The sequence below is a fragment of the Bombina bombina genome, chromosome 7 (genome assembly GCF_027579735.1).
Source record: "Bombina bombina isolate aBomBom1 chromosome 7, aBomBom1.pri, whole genome shotgun sequence".
Classification (NCBI taxonomy): Eukaryota; Metazoa; Chordata; class Amphibia; order Anura; family Bombinatoridae; genus Bombina; species Bombina bombina.
The window spans coordinates 433887619-433905596 of record NC_069505.1 but is presented as its reverse complement, the minus strand read 5'-3'; the positions used below and the strand labels follow the sequence as shown (position 1 = coordinate 433905596).

The following is a 17978-nucleotide window of genomic DNA, read 5'->3' as shown; positions in this document are numbered from 1 at the left end:
TCTCCCTCCTCTCTTTTGCTCTCCCTCTCCCCTCTCCCTTTTATCCCTCTCTCTCTTTTAATCTCTCTCTCTCTTTTAATCTCTCTCCCCTCTCATTTGCACTCTCTCCCCCTCTCATTTGCTCTCTCCCCTCTCATTTGCTTTCTCTCTCTCCCCATCTCTTTTGCTCTCTCTCTCTCTCACCCCTCTCTTTTGCACTCTCCCCTTTCTTTTGCACTCTCCCCTCTCATTTGCTCTCTCCCCCCACTCATTTGCTCTCTCTCCTCCCTCTAATTTGCTCTCTCTCCCCTCTCATTTGCTCTCTCTCTCCCCTCTCATTTGCTCTCTCTCTCCCCTCTCATTTGCTCTCTCTCTCTCCCCCCTGTATTTTGCTATCTCTCCCCTCTCTTTTGTTCTCTCTCTCTCCCCTCTCTTTTGCTCTCTCTCCACCCTCTCATTTGCTCTCTCTCTCCCCTCTCTTTTGCTCTCTCTCCCCTCTCATTGGCTTTCTCTCTCCCCTCTCATTTGCTTTCTCTCTCTCCCCCATCTCTTTTGCTCGCTCTCTCTCCTCCCCCTCTCTTTTGCTCTCTCCCCTCTCATTTGCTCTCTCTCCCCCCTCTCATTTGCTCTCTCTCCCTTCTCATTTGCTCTCTCTCCCCTCTTATTTGTTTTCTCTCTCTCCCCCCTCTATTTTGCTCTCTCTCTCCCCTCTCTTTTGCTCTCTCTGTCCCCTCTCTTTTGCTCCTCTCTCTCCACCCTCTCATTTGCTCTCTCTCTCCCCTCTCTTTTGCTCTCTCTGTCCCCTCTCATTTGCTATCTCTCCCCCTCTCATTTGCTCTCTCTCCCCCCTCTCTTTTGCTCTCTCTCCCCCATCTTGTTTGCTCTTTTGCTCTCTCTCCATCCTCTCTTGCTCTCTCTCCCTCCTCTCTTTTGCTCTCCCTCTCCCCACTCTTTTAATCTCTCTCTCTTTTAATCTCTCTCACCCTCTCTTTTAATCTCTCTCCCCTCTCATTTGCTCTCTCTCACCCCTCTCATTTGCACTCTCTCCCCCTCTCATTTGCTCTCTCTCTCCCCTCTCAGTTGCTTTCTCTCTCTCCCCATCTCTTTTGCTCTCTCTCTCTCACCCCCTCTCTTTTGCACTCTCCCCTCTCATTTGCTCTCTCTCCCCCCCTCTCATTTGCTCTCTCTCTTCCCTCTAATTTGCTCTCTCTCCCCTCTCATTTGCTCTCTCTCTCCCCTCTCATTTGCTTTCTCTCTCTCCCCCCTCTATTTTGCTCTCTCTCTCCCCTCTCTTTTGTTCTCTCTCTCCCCTCTCTTTTGCTCTCTCTCCACCCTCTCATCTGCTCTCTCTCTCCCCTCTCTTTTTCTCTCTCTCCCCTCTCTTTTGCTCTCTCTCTCCCCTCTCATTTGCTCTCTATACCCCCTATCATTTGCTCTCTCTCTCTCCCCTCATTTTTGCTCTCTCTCCCCCACTCTCGTTTGCTCTCTCACCCTCCTCTCTTCCTCTCTCTCCCTCCTCTCTTGCTCTCTCTCCCTCCTCTCTTTTGCTCTCCCTCTCCCCTCTCATTTGCTCTCTCTCTCCCCTCTCATTTGCTTTCTCTCTCCCCTCTCATTTGCTTTCTCTCTCTCCCCCCTGTATTTTGCTCTCTCTCTCCCCTCTTTTTTGTTCTCTCTCTCTACCCTCTCTTTTGCTCTCTCTCCACCCTCTCATTTGCTTTCTCTCTCTCCCCCCTGTATTTTGCTCTCTCTCTCCCCTCTCTTTTGTTCTCTCTCTCTCCCCTCTCTTTTGCTCTCTCTCCACTCTCTCATTTGCTCTCTCTCTCCCCTCTCTTTTGCTCTCTCTCCCTTCTCTTTTGCTCTCTTTCTCTCCCCTCTCATTGGCTCTCTCTCTCCCCTCTCATTTGCTTTCTCTCTCTCCCCCATCTCTTTTGCTCTCTCTCCTACCCCCTCTCTTTTGCTCTCTCCCCTCTCATTTGCTCTCTCTCCCCCCTCTCATTTGCTCTCTCTCCCTTCTCATTTGCTCTCTCTCTCCCCTCTTATTTGCTTTCTCTCTCCCCCCCCCTATATTTTGCTCTCTCTCTCCCCTCTCTTTTGCTCTCTCTGTCCCCTCTCTTGCTCCTCTCTCTCCGCCCTCTTATTTGCTCTCTCTCTCCCCTCTCTTTTGCTCTCTCTGTCCCCTCTCATTTGCTATCTCTCCCCCTCTCATTTGCTCTCTCTCCCCCCTCTCTTTTGCTCTCTCTCCCCCATCTTGTTTGCTCTTTTGCTCTCTCTCCATCCTCTCTTGCTCTCTCTCCCTCCTCTCTTTTGCTCTCCCTCTCCCCTCTCGTTTAATCTCTCTCTCTCTCTTTAATCTCTCTCCCCTCTCATTTGCTCTCTCTCACCCCTCTCATTTGCACTCTCTCCCCCTCTCATTTGCTCTCTCTCCCCTCTCAGTTGCTTTCTCTCTCTCCCCATCTCTTTTGCTCTCTCTCTCTCTCTCACCCCCTCTCTTTTGCACTCTCCCCTCTCATTTGCTTTCTCCCCCCCCTCTCATTTGCTCTCTCTCCCCCCTCTAATTTGCTCTCTCTCCCCTCTCATTTGCTCTCTCTCTCCCCTCTCATTTGCTCTCTCTCCCCTCTCATTTGCTTTCTCTCTCTCTCCCCTCTCTTTTGCTCTCTCTCTCCCATCTCTTTTGCTCTCTCTGTCCCCTCTCATTTGCTATCTCTCCCCCTCTCATTTGCTCTCTCTCCCCCCTCTCTTTTGCTCTCTCTCCCCCATCTTGTTTGCTCTTTTGCTCTCTCTCCATCCTCTCTTGCTCTCTCTCCCTCCTCTCTTTTGCTCTCCCTCTCCCCTCTCTTTTAATCTCTCTCCCTCTCTCTTTTAATCTCTCTCCCCTCTCATTTGCTCTCTCTCACCCCTCTCATTTGCACTTTCTCCCCCTCTCATTTGCTCTCTCTCTCCCCTCTCAGTTGCTTTCTCTCTCTCCCCATTTCTTTTGCTCTCTCTTTCTCTCTCTCTCTCTCTCTCTCTCACCCCCTCTCTTTTGCACTCTCCCCTCTCATTTGCTCTCCCCCCCTCTCATTTGCTCTCTCTCCCCCCTATAATTTGCTCTCTCTCCCCTCTCATTTGCTCTCTCTCTCCCCTCTCATTTGCTCTCTCTCTCCCCTCTCATTTGCTTTCTCTCTCTCCCCCTCTATTTTGCTCTCTCTCTCCCCTCTCTTTTTTTCTCTCTCTCCCCTCTCTTTTGCTCTCTCTCCACCCTCTCATTTGCTCTCTCTCTCCCCTCTCTTTTGCTCTCTCTCTCTCCCCTCTCTTTTGCTCTCTCTCTCCCCTCTCATTTGCTCTCTATACCCCCTATCATTTGCTCTCTATCCCCCCTATCATTTGCTCTCTCTCTCCCCCCTCATTTTTGCTCTCTCTCCCCCACTCTCGTTTGCTCTCTCACCCTCCTCTCTTGCTCTCTCTCCCTCCTCTCTTGCTCTCTCTCTCTCCCTCCTCTCTTGCTCTCTCTCCCTCCTCTCTTTTGCTCTCCCTCTCCCCTCTCATTTGCTCTCTCTCTCCCCTATTATTTGCTTTCTCTACCCCCCTCTATTTTGCTCTCTCTCTCCCCTCTCTTTTGCTCTCTCTTCAACCTCTCGTTTCCTCTCTCTCCCCTTTCTTTTGCTCTCTCTCCACCCTCTCATTTGCTCTCTCTCTCCCCCCTCTCTTTTGCTCTCTCTCTCTCCCCTCTCATTTGTTCTCTCTCCCCCCTCACATTTGCTCTCTATCCCCCCTCTCATTTGCTCTCTCTCTCTCTCTCTCTCTCTCTCTCCTCTCTCATTTGCTTTCTCTCTCTCTCCCCATCTCTTTTGCTCTCTCTCTCCCCTCTCTTTTGCTCTCTCTCTTCCCATCTCTTTTGCTCTCTCTGTCCCCTCTCATTTGCTATCTCTCCCCCTCTCATTTGCTCTCTCTCCCCCCTCTCTTTTGCTCTCTCTCCCCCATCTTGTTTGCTCTTTTGCTCTCTCTCCATCCTCTCTTGCTCTCTCTCCCTCCTCTCTTTTGCTCTCCCTCTCCCCTCTCTTTTAATCTCTCTCTCTTTTAATCTCTCTCCCCCTCTCTTTTAATCTCTCTCCCCTCTCATTTGCTCTCTCTCACCCCTCTCATTTGCACTTTCTCCCCCTCTCATTTGCTCTCTCTCTCCCCTCTCAGTTGCTTTCTCTCTCTCCCCATTTCTTTTGCTCTCTCTTTCTCTCTCTCTCTCTCACCCCCTCTCTTTTGCACTCTCCCCTCTCATTTGCTCTCCCCCCCTCTCATTTGCTCTCTCTCCCCCCTCTAATTTGCTCTCTCTCCCCTCTCATTTGCTCTCTCTCTCCCCTCTCATTTGCTCTCTCTCTCCCCTCTCATTTGCTTTCTCTCTCTCCCCCCTCTATTTTGCTCTCTCTCTCCCCTCTCTTTTTTTCTCTCTCTCCCCTCTATTTTGCTCTCTCTCCACCCTCTCATTTGCTCTCTCTCTCCCCTCTCTTTTGCTCTCTCTCTCCCCTCTCATTTGCTCTCTATACCCCCTATCATTTGCTCTCTATGCCCCCTATCATTTGCTCTCTCTCTCCCCCCTCATTTTTGCTCTCTCTCCCCCACTCTCGTTTGCTCTCTCACCCTCCTCTCTTGCTCTCTCTCCCTCCTCTCTTGCTCTCTCTCCCTCCTCTCTTGCTCTCTCTCCCTCCTCTCTTTTGCTCTCCCTCTCCCCTCTCATTTGCTCTCTCTCTCCCCTCTCATTTGCTTTCTCTACCCCCCTCTATTTTGCTCTCTCTCTCCCCTCTCTTTTGCTCTCTCTCCAACCTCTCGTTTGCTCTCTCTCTCTCCCCTTTCTTTTGCTCTCTCTCCACCCTCTCATTTGCTCTCTCTCTCCCCCTCTCTTTTGCTCTCTCTCTCTCCCCTCTCATTTGTTCTCTCTCCCCCCTCACATTTGCTCTCTATCCCCCCTCTCATTTGCTCTCTCTCTCTCTCTCTCTCCTCTCTCATTTGCTTTCTCTCTCTCCCCATCTCTTTTGCTCTCTCTCTCCCCCTCTCTTTTGCTCTCTCCCCCCTCTCATTTGCTCTCTCTCTCCCCTCTCATTTGCTCTCTCTCTCCCCTCTCATTTGCTCTCTCTCTCCCCTCTATTTTGCTCTCTCTCTCCCCTCTCATTTGCTCTCTCTCTCCCCTCTATTTTGCTCTCTCTCTCCCATCTCTTTTGCTCTCTTTCTCCCCTCTCTTTTGCTCTCTCTCTCCCCTCTCATTTGCTCTCTCTCTCCCCTCTCATTTGCTCTCTCTGTCCCCTCTCTTTTGCTCCTCTCTCTCCGCCCTCTTATTTGCTCTCTCTCTCCCCTCTCTTTGCTCTCTCTGTCCCCTCTCATTTGCTATCTCTCCCCCTCTCATTTGCTCTCTCTCCCCCCTCTCTTTTGCTCTCTCTCCCCCATCTCGTTTGCTCTTTTGCTCTCTCTCCATCCTCTCTTGCTCTCTCTCCCTCCTCTCTTTTGCTCTCCCTCTCCCATCTCTTTTAATCTCTCTCTCTCTCTTTTAATCTCTCTCCCCCTCTCTTTTAATCTCTCTCCCCTCTCATTTGCTCTCTCTCACCCCTCTCATTTGCACTCTCTCCCCCTCTCATTTGCTCTCTCTCTCTCCCCTCTCAGTTGCTTTCTCTCTCTCCCCATCTCTTTTGCTCTCTCTCTCACCCCCTCTCTTTTGCACTCTCCCCTCTCATTTGCTTTCTCCCCCCCCCTCTCATTTGCTCTCTCTCCCCCCTCTAATTTGCTCTCTCTCCCCTCTCTCATTTGCTCTCTCTCTCCCCTCTCATTTGCTTTCTCTCTTTCCCCCCTATATTTTGCTCTCTCTCTCCCCTCTCTTTTGTTCTCTCTCTCCCCTCTCTTTTGCTCTCTCTCCACCCTCTCATTTGCTCTCTCTCTCCCCTCTCTTTTGCTCTCTCTCTCTCCCCTCTCTTTTGCTCTCTCTCTCCCCTCTCATTTGCTCTCTATACCTCCTATCATTTGCTCTCTATCCCCCCTATCATTTGCTCTCTCTCCCCCCCCCTCATTTTTGCTCTCTCTCCCCCACTCTCGTTTGCTCTCTCACCCTCCTCTCTTGCTCTCTCTCCCTCCTCTCTCTCCCTCCTCTCTTGCTCTCTCTCCCTCCTCTCTTGCTCTCTCTCCCTCCTCTATTTTGCTCTCCCTCTCCCCTCTCATTTGCTCTCTCTCTCCCCTCTCATTTGCTTTCTTTCCCCCCCCTCTATTTTACTCTCTCTCTCCCCTCTCTTTTGCTCTCTCTCCAACCTCTCGTTTGCTCTCTCTCTCTCCCCTTTCTTTTTCTCTCTCTCCACCCTCTCATTTGCTCTCTCTCTCTCCCCCCTCTCTTTTGCTCTCTCTCTCTCCCCTCTCATTTGTTCTCTCTCCTCCCTCACATTTGCTCTCTATCCCCCCTCTCATTTGTTCTCTCTCTCTCTCCTCTCTCATTTGCTTTCTCTCTCTCTCCCCATCTCTTTTGCTCTCTCTCTCCCCCTCTCTTTTGCTCTCTCCCCCCTCTCATTTGCTCTCTCTCCCCTCTCATTTGCTCTTTCTCTCCCCTCTCATTTGCTTTCTCTCTCTCCCCTCTATTTTGCTCTCTCTCTCCCCCATCTCTTTTGCTCTCTTTCTCCCCTCTCTTTTGCTCTCTCTCTCCCCTCTGATTTGCTATCACTCTCCCCTCTCATTTGCTCTCTCTCTCCCCTCTCATTTGCTCTCTATCCCCCCTATCATTTGATTTCTCTCCCCCCTCTCTTTTGCTCTCTCTCCCCCCCTCTCATTTGCTCTCTATCCCCCCTTTCTTGTTCTCTCTCCCTCCTCTCTTTTGCTCTCCCTCTACCTTCTCTTTTAATCTCTTTCCCCTCTCTTTTAATCTCTCTCCCCCTCTCTTTTAATATCTCTCCCCCTCTCTTTTAATCTCTCCCCCTCTCATTTGCTCTCTCTCCCCCCCCCTCTCTTTTGCTCTTTCTCCCCTCTCTTTTGCTCACACTCCCCCTCCCACTCTTTTGCTCTCTCTCCCCCTCCCACCCTTTTGCTCTCTCTCTCCCCTCTCTTTTGCTCTCTCTCCCCCTCCCACTCTTTTGCTCTCTCTCCCCCACCTCTCTTTTGCTCTCTCTCCCCCTCTCTTTTAACACTCCCTCTCCCCTCTCTTTTAATCTCTCTCCCCTTCTCATTTGCTCTCTCTCTCCCCTTCTCATTTGCTCTCTCTCCCCCCTCTCATTTCCTCTCTCTCCCCCTCTCATTTTCTCTCTCCCCTTCTCTTTTTCTCTGCCTCTACCCTCTCTTTTGCTCTCTATCTTCCCTCTCATTTGCTCTCTCTCTCCTCCCTCTCATTTGCTCTCTCTCTCCCCTCTCATTTGCTCTTTCTCTCCCCTCTCATTTGCTCTTTCTCTCCCCTCTCATTTGCTCTCTCTCCCCCCCTCTCATTTGCGCTCTCTCTCTCCCCTCTCATTTGCTCTCTCTCCCCCCTCTTTTTTGCTCTCCCTCTCCCCCTCTCTTTTGCTCTCTCCCTTCTCTTTTGCTCTCTCTCTCCCTTCTCTTTTGCTCTCTCTCTCCCTTCTCTTTTGCTCTCTCTCTCCCTTCTCTTTTGCTCTCTCTCTCCCCTCTCTTTTGCTCTCTCTCTCCCCTCTCTTTTGCTCTCTCTCTCCCCTCTCTTTTGCTCTCCCCCCTCTCTTTTGCTCTCCCCCTCTCTTTTGCTCTCTCTCCCCCCTCTCTTTTGCTCTCTCTACTCCTCTCATTTGCTCTCTCTCTCCCCTCTCATTTGCTTTCTCTCTCTCCCCCCTCTCTTTTGCTTTCTTTCTCTCCCCCTCTCATTTTCTCTCTCTCCCCACTCGTTTGCTCTATCTTTCCCCTCTCTTTTGCTCTCTCTCCCATCTCACTTTCTCCGCTCTCTTTTGCTCTCTCTCTCTCTCCCCTCTCATTTGCTCTCTCTCTCCCCCTCTCTTTTGCTCTCTCTCCTCTCTCGCTTTCCCCCTCTCTTTTGCTCTCTGTCTCCGCTCTCTTTTCCCCTCTCTTTTGCTTTCTCTCCCCCTGTCCTTTTTTTTTTTTTTTTTTTAATTAGGCCACTGCCTCCCCTTCCCTGCCGAGCCGCCCACCCGCCACCCACTCACACCTCCCACCGGCACCAGCAGAAGATCGTTACAGATGGTGACGCACACAGTGTCATCGTCTGTATCGATCAGGCATCTGCCCTCATATGGAGGCGGAGCACCGATCGCGCTCCAGCTCCATATGCGGCAGAGGCCTGAAGCTTCAGAAGCTCCAGCTCTCAGCTTTTATGTTACAGCTGAGAGTTGGAGCTCCTGATGCTGTCTCCTCGCCGCAAGGTGGCTGCGCGCGCCTCCAACATTCCTTTGAGGATGCGTGCACAACTGGCGACGGCGACGGACATTACAAACACAATTATAGTATAGATAACATAGGATTAGTCAGGATTCAGTTAGCAATAGGTTAATCCCGTTGAAGTGAATTACATTTAGAAAAGCGACATTTACATTCAGTTGCTCATGTCAATCAAACTACTATTTAGATAAAGAAGTAGCAGTGATATAAGAATCACAGTGCTTCTATAGGAGGCGCTAGAAGGCGTAGGGTATATATAATATAATATAATATGGTTCCCTATATATGCAACTTATACGGTTAAAATAACAATAAATACAATGGTGTAATGAAAATAAAAGATGGGGCAGATGATACACAATTGACAGATATGAATAAAACAATAAAACAATATAACCATAAAATGAGAAAAATAAAAAGTATATATAAGAACCAGCCAAACAAAGCCGGAGGAATAGTCCAATAGGTGTCTTCAACTTCCCAAAACTAGATAGGCAGCTCTCTGTGGTCACCCAAGGTGATGATGTACTTCTGTAAAAATGAGATAAAAACAAACACAGAGGCGCCACATGTGTAGGTCAATAAAACCAAAAAGATCCAATTAGCGACAGAATAAGGGTACTCACAAGCAGGGCGGCACTCACTTGTGAGTGCCGCCCTGCTTGTGAGTACCCTTATTCTGTCGCTAATTGGATCTTTTTGGTTTTATTGACCTACACATGTGGCGCCTCTGTGTTTGTTTTTGTCTCATCTTTACAGAACTACTATTTAGTGCTAGCTAGTGAAAAATGATTATTATAGTACTATGGAACTGCGCATGAGTAAAGTTAAAATAGAATTATCTATATGTTAGCCAAATTCATGAAGTCTTATAAGGATCTTAACATATACAGTCATATGCAAAAGTTTAGGCACCCCTGACAATTTCTATTATTTTCATTTATAAATAATTGGGTGCTTGGATCAGTAATTTCATTTTGATCTATCAAATAACTGAAGGACACAGTAATATTTCAGTAGTGAAATAAGGTTTATTGGATTAACAGAAAATGTGCAATATGCATCAAAACAAGGTGCATAAACAGGTGCATAAATTTGGGAACCCCTACAGAAATATCACAATAATATTTAGTAGAGCCTCCTTTAGCAGAAATAACAGCCTCTAGACGCTTCCTATAGACTGTAATGTGTGTCTGGATTCTGGATGAAGGTATTTTGGACCATTCCTCCATGCAAAACATCTCCAGTTCACTTAGGTTTGATGGTTGTCGAGCATGGACAGCCAGCTTCAAATCACCCCACAGATTTTCAATGATATTCAAGTCTGGGGACTGGTATGGCCATTCCAGAACATTGTACTTGTTCCTCTGCATAAATGCCAGAGTAGATTTTGAGCAGTGTTTTGGGTCGTTGTCTTGTTGAAATAACCAGCCCCAGCGTAACTTCAACTTTGTGACTGATTCCTCAACATTATTCTCAAGTATCTGCTGATATTGAGTGGAATCCATGTGACCCTCAACTTTAACAAGATTCCCAGTACCGACACTGGCCACACAGCATCCCAGCATGATGGAACATCCACCAAATTTTACTGTGGCTAGCAAGTCTTTGTCTTGGAACGCTGTGTTCTTTTGCCACCATGCATAACGCCCCTTGTTATGACCAAATAACTCAATCTTTGTTTCATCAGTCCACAGCACCTTCTTCCAAAATGAAGCTGGCTTGTCCAAATGTGTGTTTGCATACCTCAAGCAACTCTGTTTGTGGTGTGTGTGCAGAAAAGGTTTCTTCCGCATCACTCTCCCATACGCTGAATTGTTGAACGATGCACAGTGACACCATCTGCAGCAAGATGATGTTGTAGGTCTTTGGAGTTGGTTTGTGGGCTGTTTTTGACCGTCCTCACCATCCTTTGCCTTTGCTTCTCCGATATTTTACTTCTGACCTTAACAAGAACTGTGCCTGTGGTCTTCCTTTTCCTCACTATGTTCCTCACAGTGGACACTGACAGCTTAAATCTCTGGAATGGCTTTTTGTAGCCTTTCTCTAAACCATAATGTTGAACAATCTTTGTGTTCAGGTCATTTGAGAGTTGTTTTGAGGCCCCCATGTTGCCACTCTTCAGAGGAGAGTCAAATAGAACAACAACTTGCAATTGGCCACCTTAAATACCTTTTCTCATGATTGGATGCACTTGTCTATGAAGTTCAAGGCTTAATGGGCTCACCAAACCAATTGTGTGTTCCAATTAATCAGTGCTAGGTAGTTACAGGTATTCAAATCAACAAAATGACAAGGGTGCCCAAATTTATGCACCTGTCTAATTTCGTTTTGATGCACATTGCAAATTTTCTGTTAATCCAATAAACCTCATATCACTACTGAAATATTGCTGTGTCCTTCAGTTATTTGATAGATCAAAATGAAATTGCTGATCCAAACACCCAATTATTTATAAATGAAAATCATGGAAATTGTCAGGGGTGCCTAAACTTTTGCATACGACTGTATAAATAGCCTTTCACTTATGGTATGGACTAAACTGATTGGTCTAAGATGTATATAAATACAGTGAACTGGAACTAAAATTGTATTATCTAATACCTCTAGATCTCAAGGTATATATTAATCTTCACTTGTTGTGATAATTAATAAATAGACTTGTGTCAATTATTATTTGATAAATTATGAGTATTATTTTAATCTGTTAGATAACCCAGATTGAATTATTGTCTATAATTAGTTCATCTAATAAAGGTATATAATACTTATAATAAGAGAATAACTCTTACAAGCATCTCTCTTTCTCCTCTCTCTGCGGGATCATACATCTGTTGCTAATCACTCATTAGTGGCAGCCCCTAGGCTTGAGGATATGACATTTTTTCTTTACATTTCAGTTCTGACCTTTCTATCCCTTAATGCAGCTGCACAAATGAAGATTCACATACAAGACGTCCAGTCATTAAGTAGTTCTTACTTTTAACCCCTTTACTGCATGCGAGTGCTGAAGCACACGTCGTCTCTGGCAGCTGAGGGGTTAATATAAGTTTTTTTTATCTGCATATAAGAACAATACATTCTCTATTAAAGGGACTGGGTCAGCACCAATAGAATCTCACTGCTACAGCCAACAACTACATATGGGTTATATGCACAGTTTGCCTCTAGGGTGCACTTTTCTTACTTTTTTTGTGGTAGAGCTGTACAACAGTGTAAGGTTCAGGTCTCGATCACCAAACTCATCCAGCAGCAGTGGGCCAGACGCCCCTGTAACAAGAGATATGATCATGCGGCTACAGACGTTATATGAAGTGACACCTTATAGATCAGTATATTGTGCGCATGTAACAAGAGACACGCGGCTACAGACTTTATATGAAGTGACACCTTATAGATCACTATATTGTGCACATGTAACAAGAGACACGCGGCTACAGACGTTATATGAAGTGACACCTTATAGATCACTATATTGTGCACATGTAACAAGAGACACGCGGCTACAGACTTTATATGAAGTGACACCTTATAGATCACTATATTATGCACTGTAACAAGAGACACGCGGCTACAGACGTTATATGAAGTGACACCTTATTGATCAGTATATTGTGCTCATGTAACAAGAGACACGCGGCTACAGACGTTATATGAAGTGACACCTTATAGATCACTATATTATGCACTGTAACAAGAGACACGCGGCTACAGACGTTATATGAAGTGACACCTTATAGATCACTATATTGTGCACATGTAACAAGAGACACGCGGCTACAGACGTTATATGAAGTGACACCTTATAGATCACTATATTGTGCACATGTAACAAGAGACACGTGGCTACAGACGTTATATGAAGTGACACCTTATTGATCAGTATATTGTGCTCATGTAACAAGAGACACGCGGCTACAGACGTTATATGAAGTGACACCTTATAGATCACTATATTATGCACTGTAACAAGAGACACGCGGCTACAGACGTTATATGAAGTGACACCTTATAGATCACTATATTGTGCACATGTAACAAGAGACACGCGGCTACAGACGTTATATGAAGTGACACCTTATAGATCACTATATTGTGCACATGTAACAAGAGACACGCGGCTACAGACGTTATATGAAGTGACACCTTATAGATCAGTATATTGTGCTCATGTAACAAGAGACACGCGGCTACAGACGTTATATGAAGTGACACCTTATAGATCACTATATTGTGCACATGTAACAAGAGACACGCGGCTACAGACTTTATATGAAGTGACACCTTATAGATCACTATATTATGCACTGTAACAAGAGACACGCGGCTACAGACGTTATATGAAGTGACACCTTATAGATCACTATATTGTGCACATGTAACAAGAGACACGCGGCTACAGACGTTATATGAAGTGACACCTTATAGAAAACTATATTGTGCACATGTAACAAGAGACACGCGGCTACAGACGTTATATGAAGTGACACCTTATAGATCACTATATTGTGCACATGTAACAAGAGACACGCAGCTACAGACGTTATATGAAGTGACACCTTATAGATCACTATATTGTGCACATGTAACAAGAGACACGCGGCTACAGACGTTATATGAAGTGACACCTTATAGATCACTATATTGTGCACATGTAACAAGAGACACGCGGCTACAGACGTTATATGAAGTGACACCTTATAGATCACTATATTGTGCACATGTAACAAGAGACACGTGGCTACAGACGTTATATGAAGTGACACCTTATTGATCAGTATATTGTGCTCATGTAACAAGAGACACGCGGCTACAGACTTTATATGAAGTGACACCTTATAGATCACTATATTGTGCACATGTAACAAGAGACACGTGGCTACAGACGTTATATGAAGTGACACCTTATTGATCAGTATATTGTGCTCATGTAACAAGAGACACGCGGCTACAGACGTTATATGAAGTGACACCTTATAGATCACTATATTATGCACTGTAACAAGAGACACGTGGCTACAGACGTTATATGAAGTGACACCTTATAGAAAACTATATTGTGCACATGTAACAAGAGACACGCGGCTACAGACGTTATATGAAGTGACACCTTATAGATCACTATATTGTGCACATGTAACAAGAGACACGTGGCTACAGACGTTATATGAAGTGACACCTTATAGATCAGTATATTGTGCACATGTAACAAGAGACACGTGGCTACAGACGTTATATGAAGTGACACCTTATAGATCACTATATTGTGCACATGTAACAAGAGACACGCGGCTACAGACGTTATATGAAGTGACACCTTATAGATCACTATATTGTGCACATGTAACAAGAGACACGCGGCTACAGACGTTATATGAAGTGACACCTTATAGATCACTATATTGTGCACATGTAACAAGAGACATGTGGCTACAGACGTTATATGAAGTGACACCTTATAGATCACTATATTCTGCACATGTAACAAGAGACACGTGGCTACAGACGTTATATGAAGTGACACCTTATAGATCACTATATTGTGCACATGTAACAAGAGACACGCGACTACAGACGTTATATGAAGTGACACCTTATAGATCAGTATATTGTGCACATGTAACAAGAGACACGCGACTACAGACGTTATATGAAGTGACACCTTATAGATCACTATATTGTGCACATGTAACAAGAGACACGCGACTACAGACGTTATATGAAGTGACACCTTATAGATCAGTATATTGTGCACATGTAACAAGAGACACGCGACTACAGACGTTATATGAAGTGACACCTTATAGATCAGTATATTGTGCTCATGTAAAAAGAGACATGCGGCTACAGACTTTACATGAACTGACACATTATAGATCACTATATTGTGCACATGTAACAAGAGACACGCGGCTACAGACGTTATATGAAGTGACACCTTATAGATCACTATATTGTGCACATGTAACAAGAGACACGCGGCTACAGACGTTATATGAAGTGACACCTTATAGATCACTATATTGTGCACATGTAACAAGAGACACGTGGCTACAGACGTTATATGAAGTGACACCTTATAGATCACTATATTGTGCACATGTAACAAGACACACGCGACTACAGACGTTATATGAAGTGACACCTTATAGATCACTATATTGTGCACATGTAACAAGAGACACGCGGCTACAGACGTTATATGAAGTGACACCTTATAGATCACTATATTGTGCACATGTAACAAGACACACGCGACTACAGACGTTATATGAAGTGACACCTTATAGATCACTATATTATGCACTGTAACAAGAGACACGCGGCTACAGACGTTATATGAAGTGACACCTTATAGATCACTATATTGTGCACATGTAACAAGAGACACGCGGCTACAGACGTTATATGAAGTGACACCTTATAGATCACTATATTATGCACTGTAACAAGAGACACGCGGCTACAGACGTTATATGAAGTGACACCTTATAGATCACTATATTGTGCACATGTAACAAGAGACACGCGGCTACAGACGTTATATGAAGTGACACCTTATAGATCACTATATTGTGCACATGTAACAAGAGACACGCGGCTACAGACGTTATATGAAGTGACACCTTATAGATAACTGTATTGTGCACATGAAACAGCAGCAGCTAAACACAATTGTTTTTTCATTAAAAGTTTAAATCAAAGTAACATTAAAGTCATTTTTTTACCAGTGAATCAGAAATGATTTAGTGCATTTGTTGAAAAGCATTAAATCCTGTCACTGTGTTAGTAAAATATGCACTTTATGGAGCGCAATAACCCCTGAAAGTTGTTTATCGTATTCTCATTTTCTGTGGCAAATTAGAGACAGATTTATACAGGCTCTTGTGCACACATTAACCAATCACTGTGCAACACGTTCGAGTGAAGAACACTGAATGCTCTGCAGTCTCTCTGGGGAGAGTGAAAACGCTACAATTTTCAGAATTTAATTACAGTAAAATAAATTATGAAAGTGCATTGCAGGTTTTTAATGATGTATAATTAAACATTTTGGCTTAGATTACAAGTGAAGCACTAATATATTAGCACTATTGTGTTAGCATCACACGAGCGCAATCAATAGCGCTTCTATTCGTTTGCTCATATTACATCCAATGTTGTTTGTTATTGCTTGAGCGATAGTTTAGAGCGCTGTAACATCTGCATGTCAGATATCGCAGCTCACCTAATAGACTTCTGCAGTAAAATTCATCTTGGATATTGCTCACGTGCGCAAGTAGTGGAGTTCTGTGCTATACAATTAATGGTTTACTTCAGGTCTTAGAAAACGCTACGTTTTTTGGATTGTGCTTCACACAAGCGCAATGAGCAAGTTAACAACGTTCCCTGTGTATGGAAAGTGCTAAAAAAGGTTTAAGCTGCATTAAGACACACTAGGTAAAATATTTAATCATGCACTTAATACCAGATTATGTCAATCATGTAAAAGATTACGCACCCTGCGCTACTGATTGCTCTCCACTTGTAATCTGGCACTTTATGGGGAATTACAATTTGAGTTTAATGCGCCTCTATTGGTGCTATTGGGTCTGTGGGATTCTCCCATTTCTATTAGTGGATTGTGACGCACCCACAAGTATAAAAACAAATTTCCAGTACAGGAACTTCCATTCCATAAAGGAATAAAATGAATGTAATGTCTCTTTAAAAGCGGACATGACACATGGCTGTGTGGTTTAGCGCCGCAGACAATATTTAGTGGCGACATACAGGATACGTGCGTATTGACCTATCATTGAGATTAGACGTGACTGGTTGATGAAGCTGAATGGGCCGTTGCTGTCTGATGAATTCAGGAATCTCTTGAGGATGTGTCCGACTAGCAGGACTCCGTCCAGGTACCCAGCAGCGTAGTCATTCGCCAGCTACGGAGGGAGAGAAAAGGATGTCAGTCATGATGTTGTAATATTCCCATAAAGCAGCACTTGTGTGTCACAGGTGACGAGAGGCCTTAAACAGGCGCTAATGTGTTCTATTATGTCTGCACTAGTAACTATGGGGCATATTTATCAAAAGTGCGAGTGGACATGATACGATGTAGCGCATAATGTCCGCTGCACATCGCATATGCTGTCGGCATTTATCATTGCACAAGCAGTTCTTGTGAACTGCTGGTGCAATGCCGCCCCTTGCAGATTCGTTGCCAATTGGCCGCTAGCGGCGGGTGTGAATCCACCCGATTGTATTCAATCAGGTTGATTTGTCTCCGCCGCTTCAGAGCAGGCAGACAAGTTATAGAGCAGTGTATTGTGTATTTCTTTATGTCACGTCATAATGGCTTCTAGTTGTTGAAAACGTAATTAAAATTATTGTACAAAAAAAAGGTCTTTACTGCTCCGTAATTCAGTTACATTCTCAGACACCATAATAACGCAGTGGGCTAGATTACAAGTGACGCGCTAATGTTAGCGCATGCGTGATATTACAAAAAATTGTGCTCATATTACAAGTTAAAAGTAAATGCAACTACACAAGCAGAAACTAAATTTGCGCATGTCGGGTTAGCGCGACTGGGTTAGGGCTAAATTAAAAGTTTAACTAAACACAACATAAATACTTAAATATAAAGTGTTACACTCATATAAACACTATCTGATCTTTATTCATATAAATATTACAATTAGAAAGGTATTTGAATGGAAAGGGCTATAATATATATACGTTTAAATATGTGTACGTATGTATAAATGTGCATATGCATATACATAAATATATACATACATAAACACATATATACACATGTATTCACATAAGTATATATGCGTTGGAGCCCTTTCGCCTCAAATACCTGAAAATATGAAAAATCATTTCAATTAAATTTTAATATTTTATAATGTGTTTTAGTTTAAATATTTTACATTCCCATTTTCTTCACATAAGGGGAAATGATCTATGGATTTTTAAATACATATTTGCATAGATAGATAGATGAGAGATAGATATAGATAGAGATATAGATAGAGATAGAGGTATATAGATAGATAGATAGATAGATAGATAGATAGATAGATAGATAGATAGATAGATATAGATAGATAGATGATAGATAGATAGATAGATAGATAGATAGATAGATAGATAGATAGATAGATAGATGATAGATAGATGATAGATAGATAGATAGATAGAGATAGATATATAGATATATATAGATAGATGATAAATAGATAAATAGATGATTGATAGATAGATAGATATATGATAGATAGAGATAGATAGATAGAGATAGATAGATATATAGATAGATATAGATAGATACATAGATATATACAGATAGATAGATATAGATAGATAGATATATGACAGAAAGATAAATAGATGATAGATAGAGATAGACAGATAGATAGATAGATAGATAGATATAGATAGATAGATAGATAGATACAGATAGATAGATGATAGATACAGATAGATAGATGATAGATAAATAGATATAGATAGATATAGATAGATAGATGATAGATAGATAAATAGATGATAGATAGATAGATAGATAGATAGATATAGATAGATAGATAGATGATAGATAGAGATAGATCTATATTTACAAATACATTAGATAAATATAGAAAGAACATTTTCTTCTATGTAAATGTAAAATATTC

At 43.8% G+C, this 17978-nt stretch overlaps 1 protein-coding gene across 1 annotated transcript in view; it reads right to left on the bottom strand.

The window, feature by feature from the left end:
• Nucleotides 1-17978, bottom strand: part of GUCY2C (guanylate cyclase 2C) — a 262021-nt gene that overhangs the window by 218360 nt on the left and 25683 nt on the right. Inside the window, exons 8-9 of the mRNA XM_053689439.1 lie at nucleotides 16103-16238; nucleotides 11498-11580 (exon numbers count right to left, since the gene is read on the bottom strand). Of these exons, the coding sequence (XP_053545414.1) occupies nucleotides 11498-11580; nucleotides 16103-16238 (219 nt within the window). The remainder of the gene's footprint in view (nucleotides 1-11497; nucleotides 11581-16102; nucleotides 16239-17978) is intronic.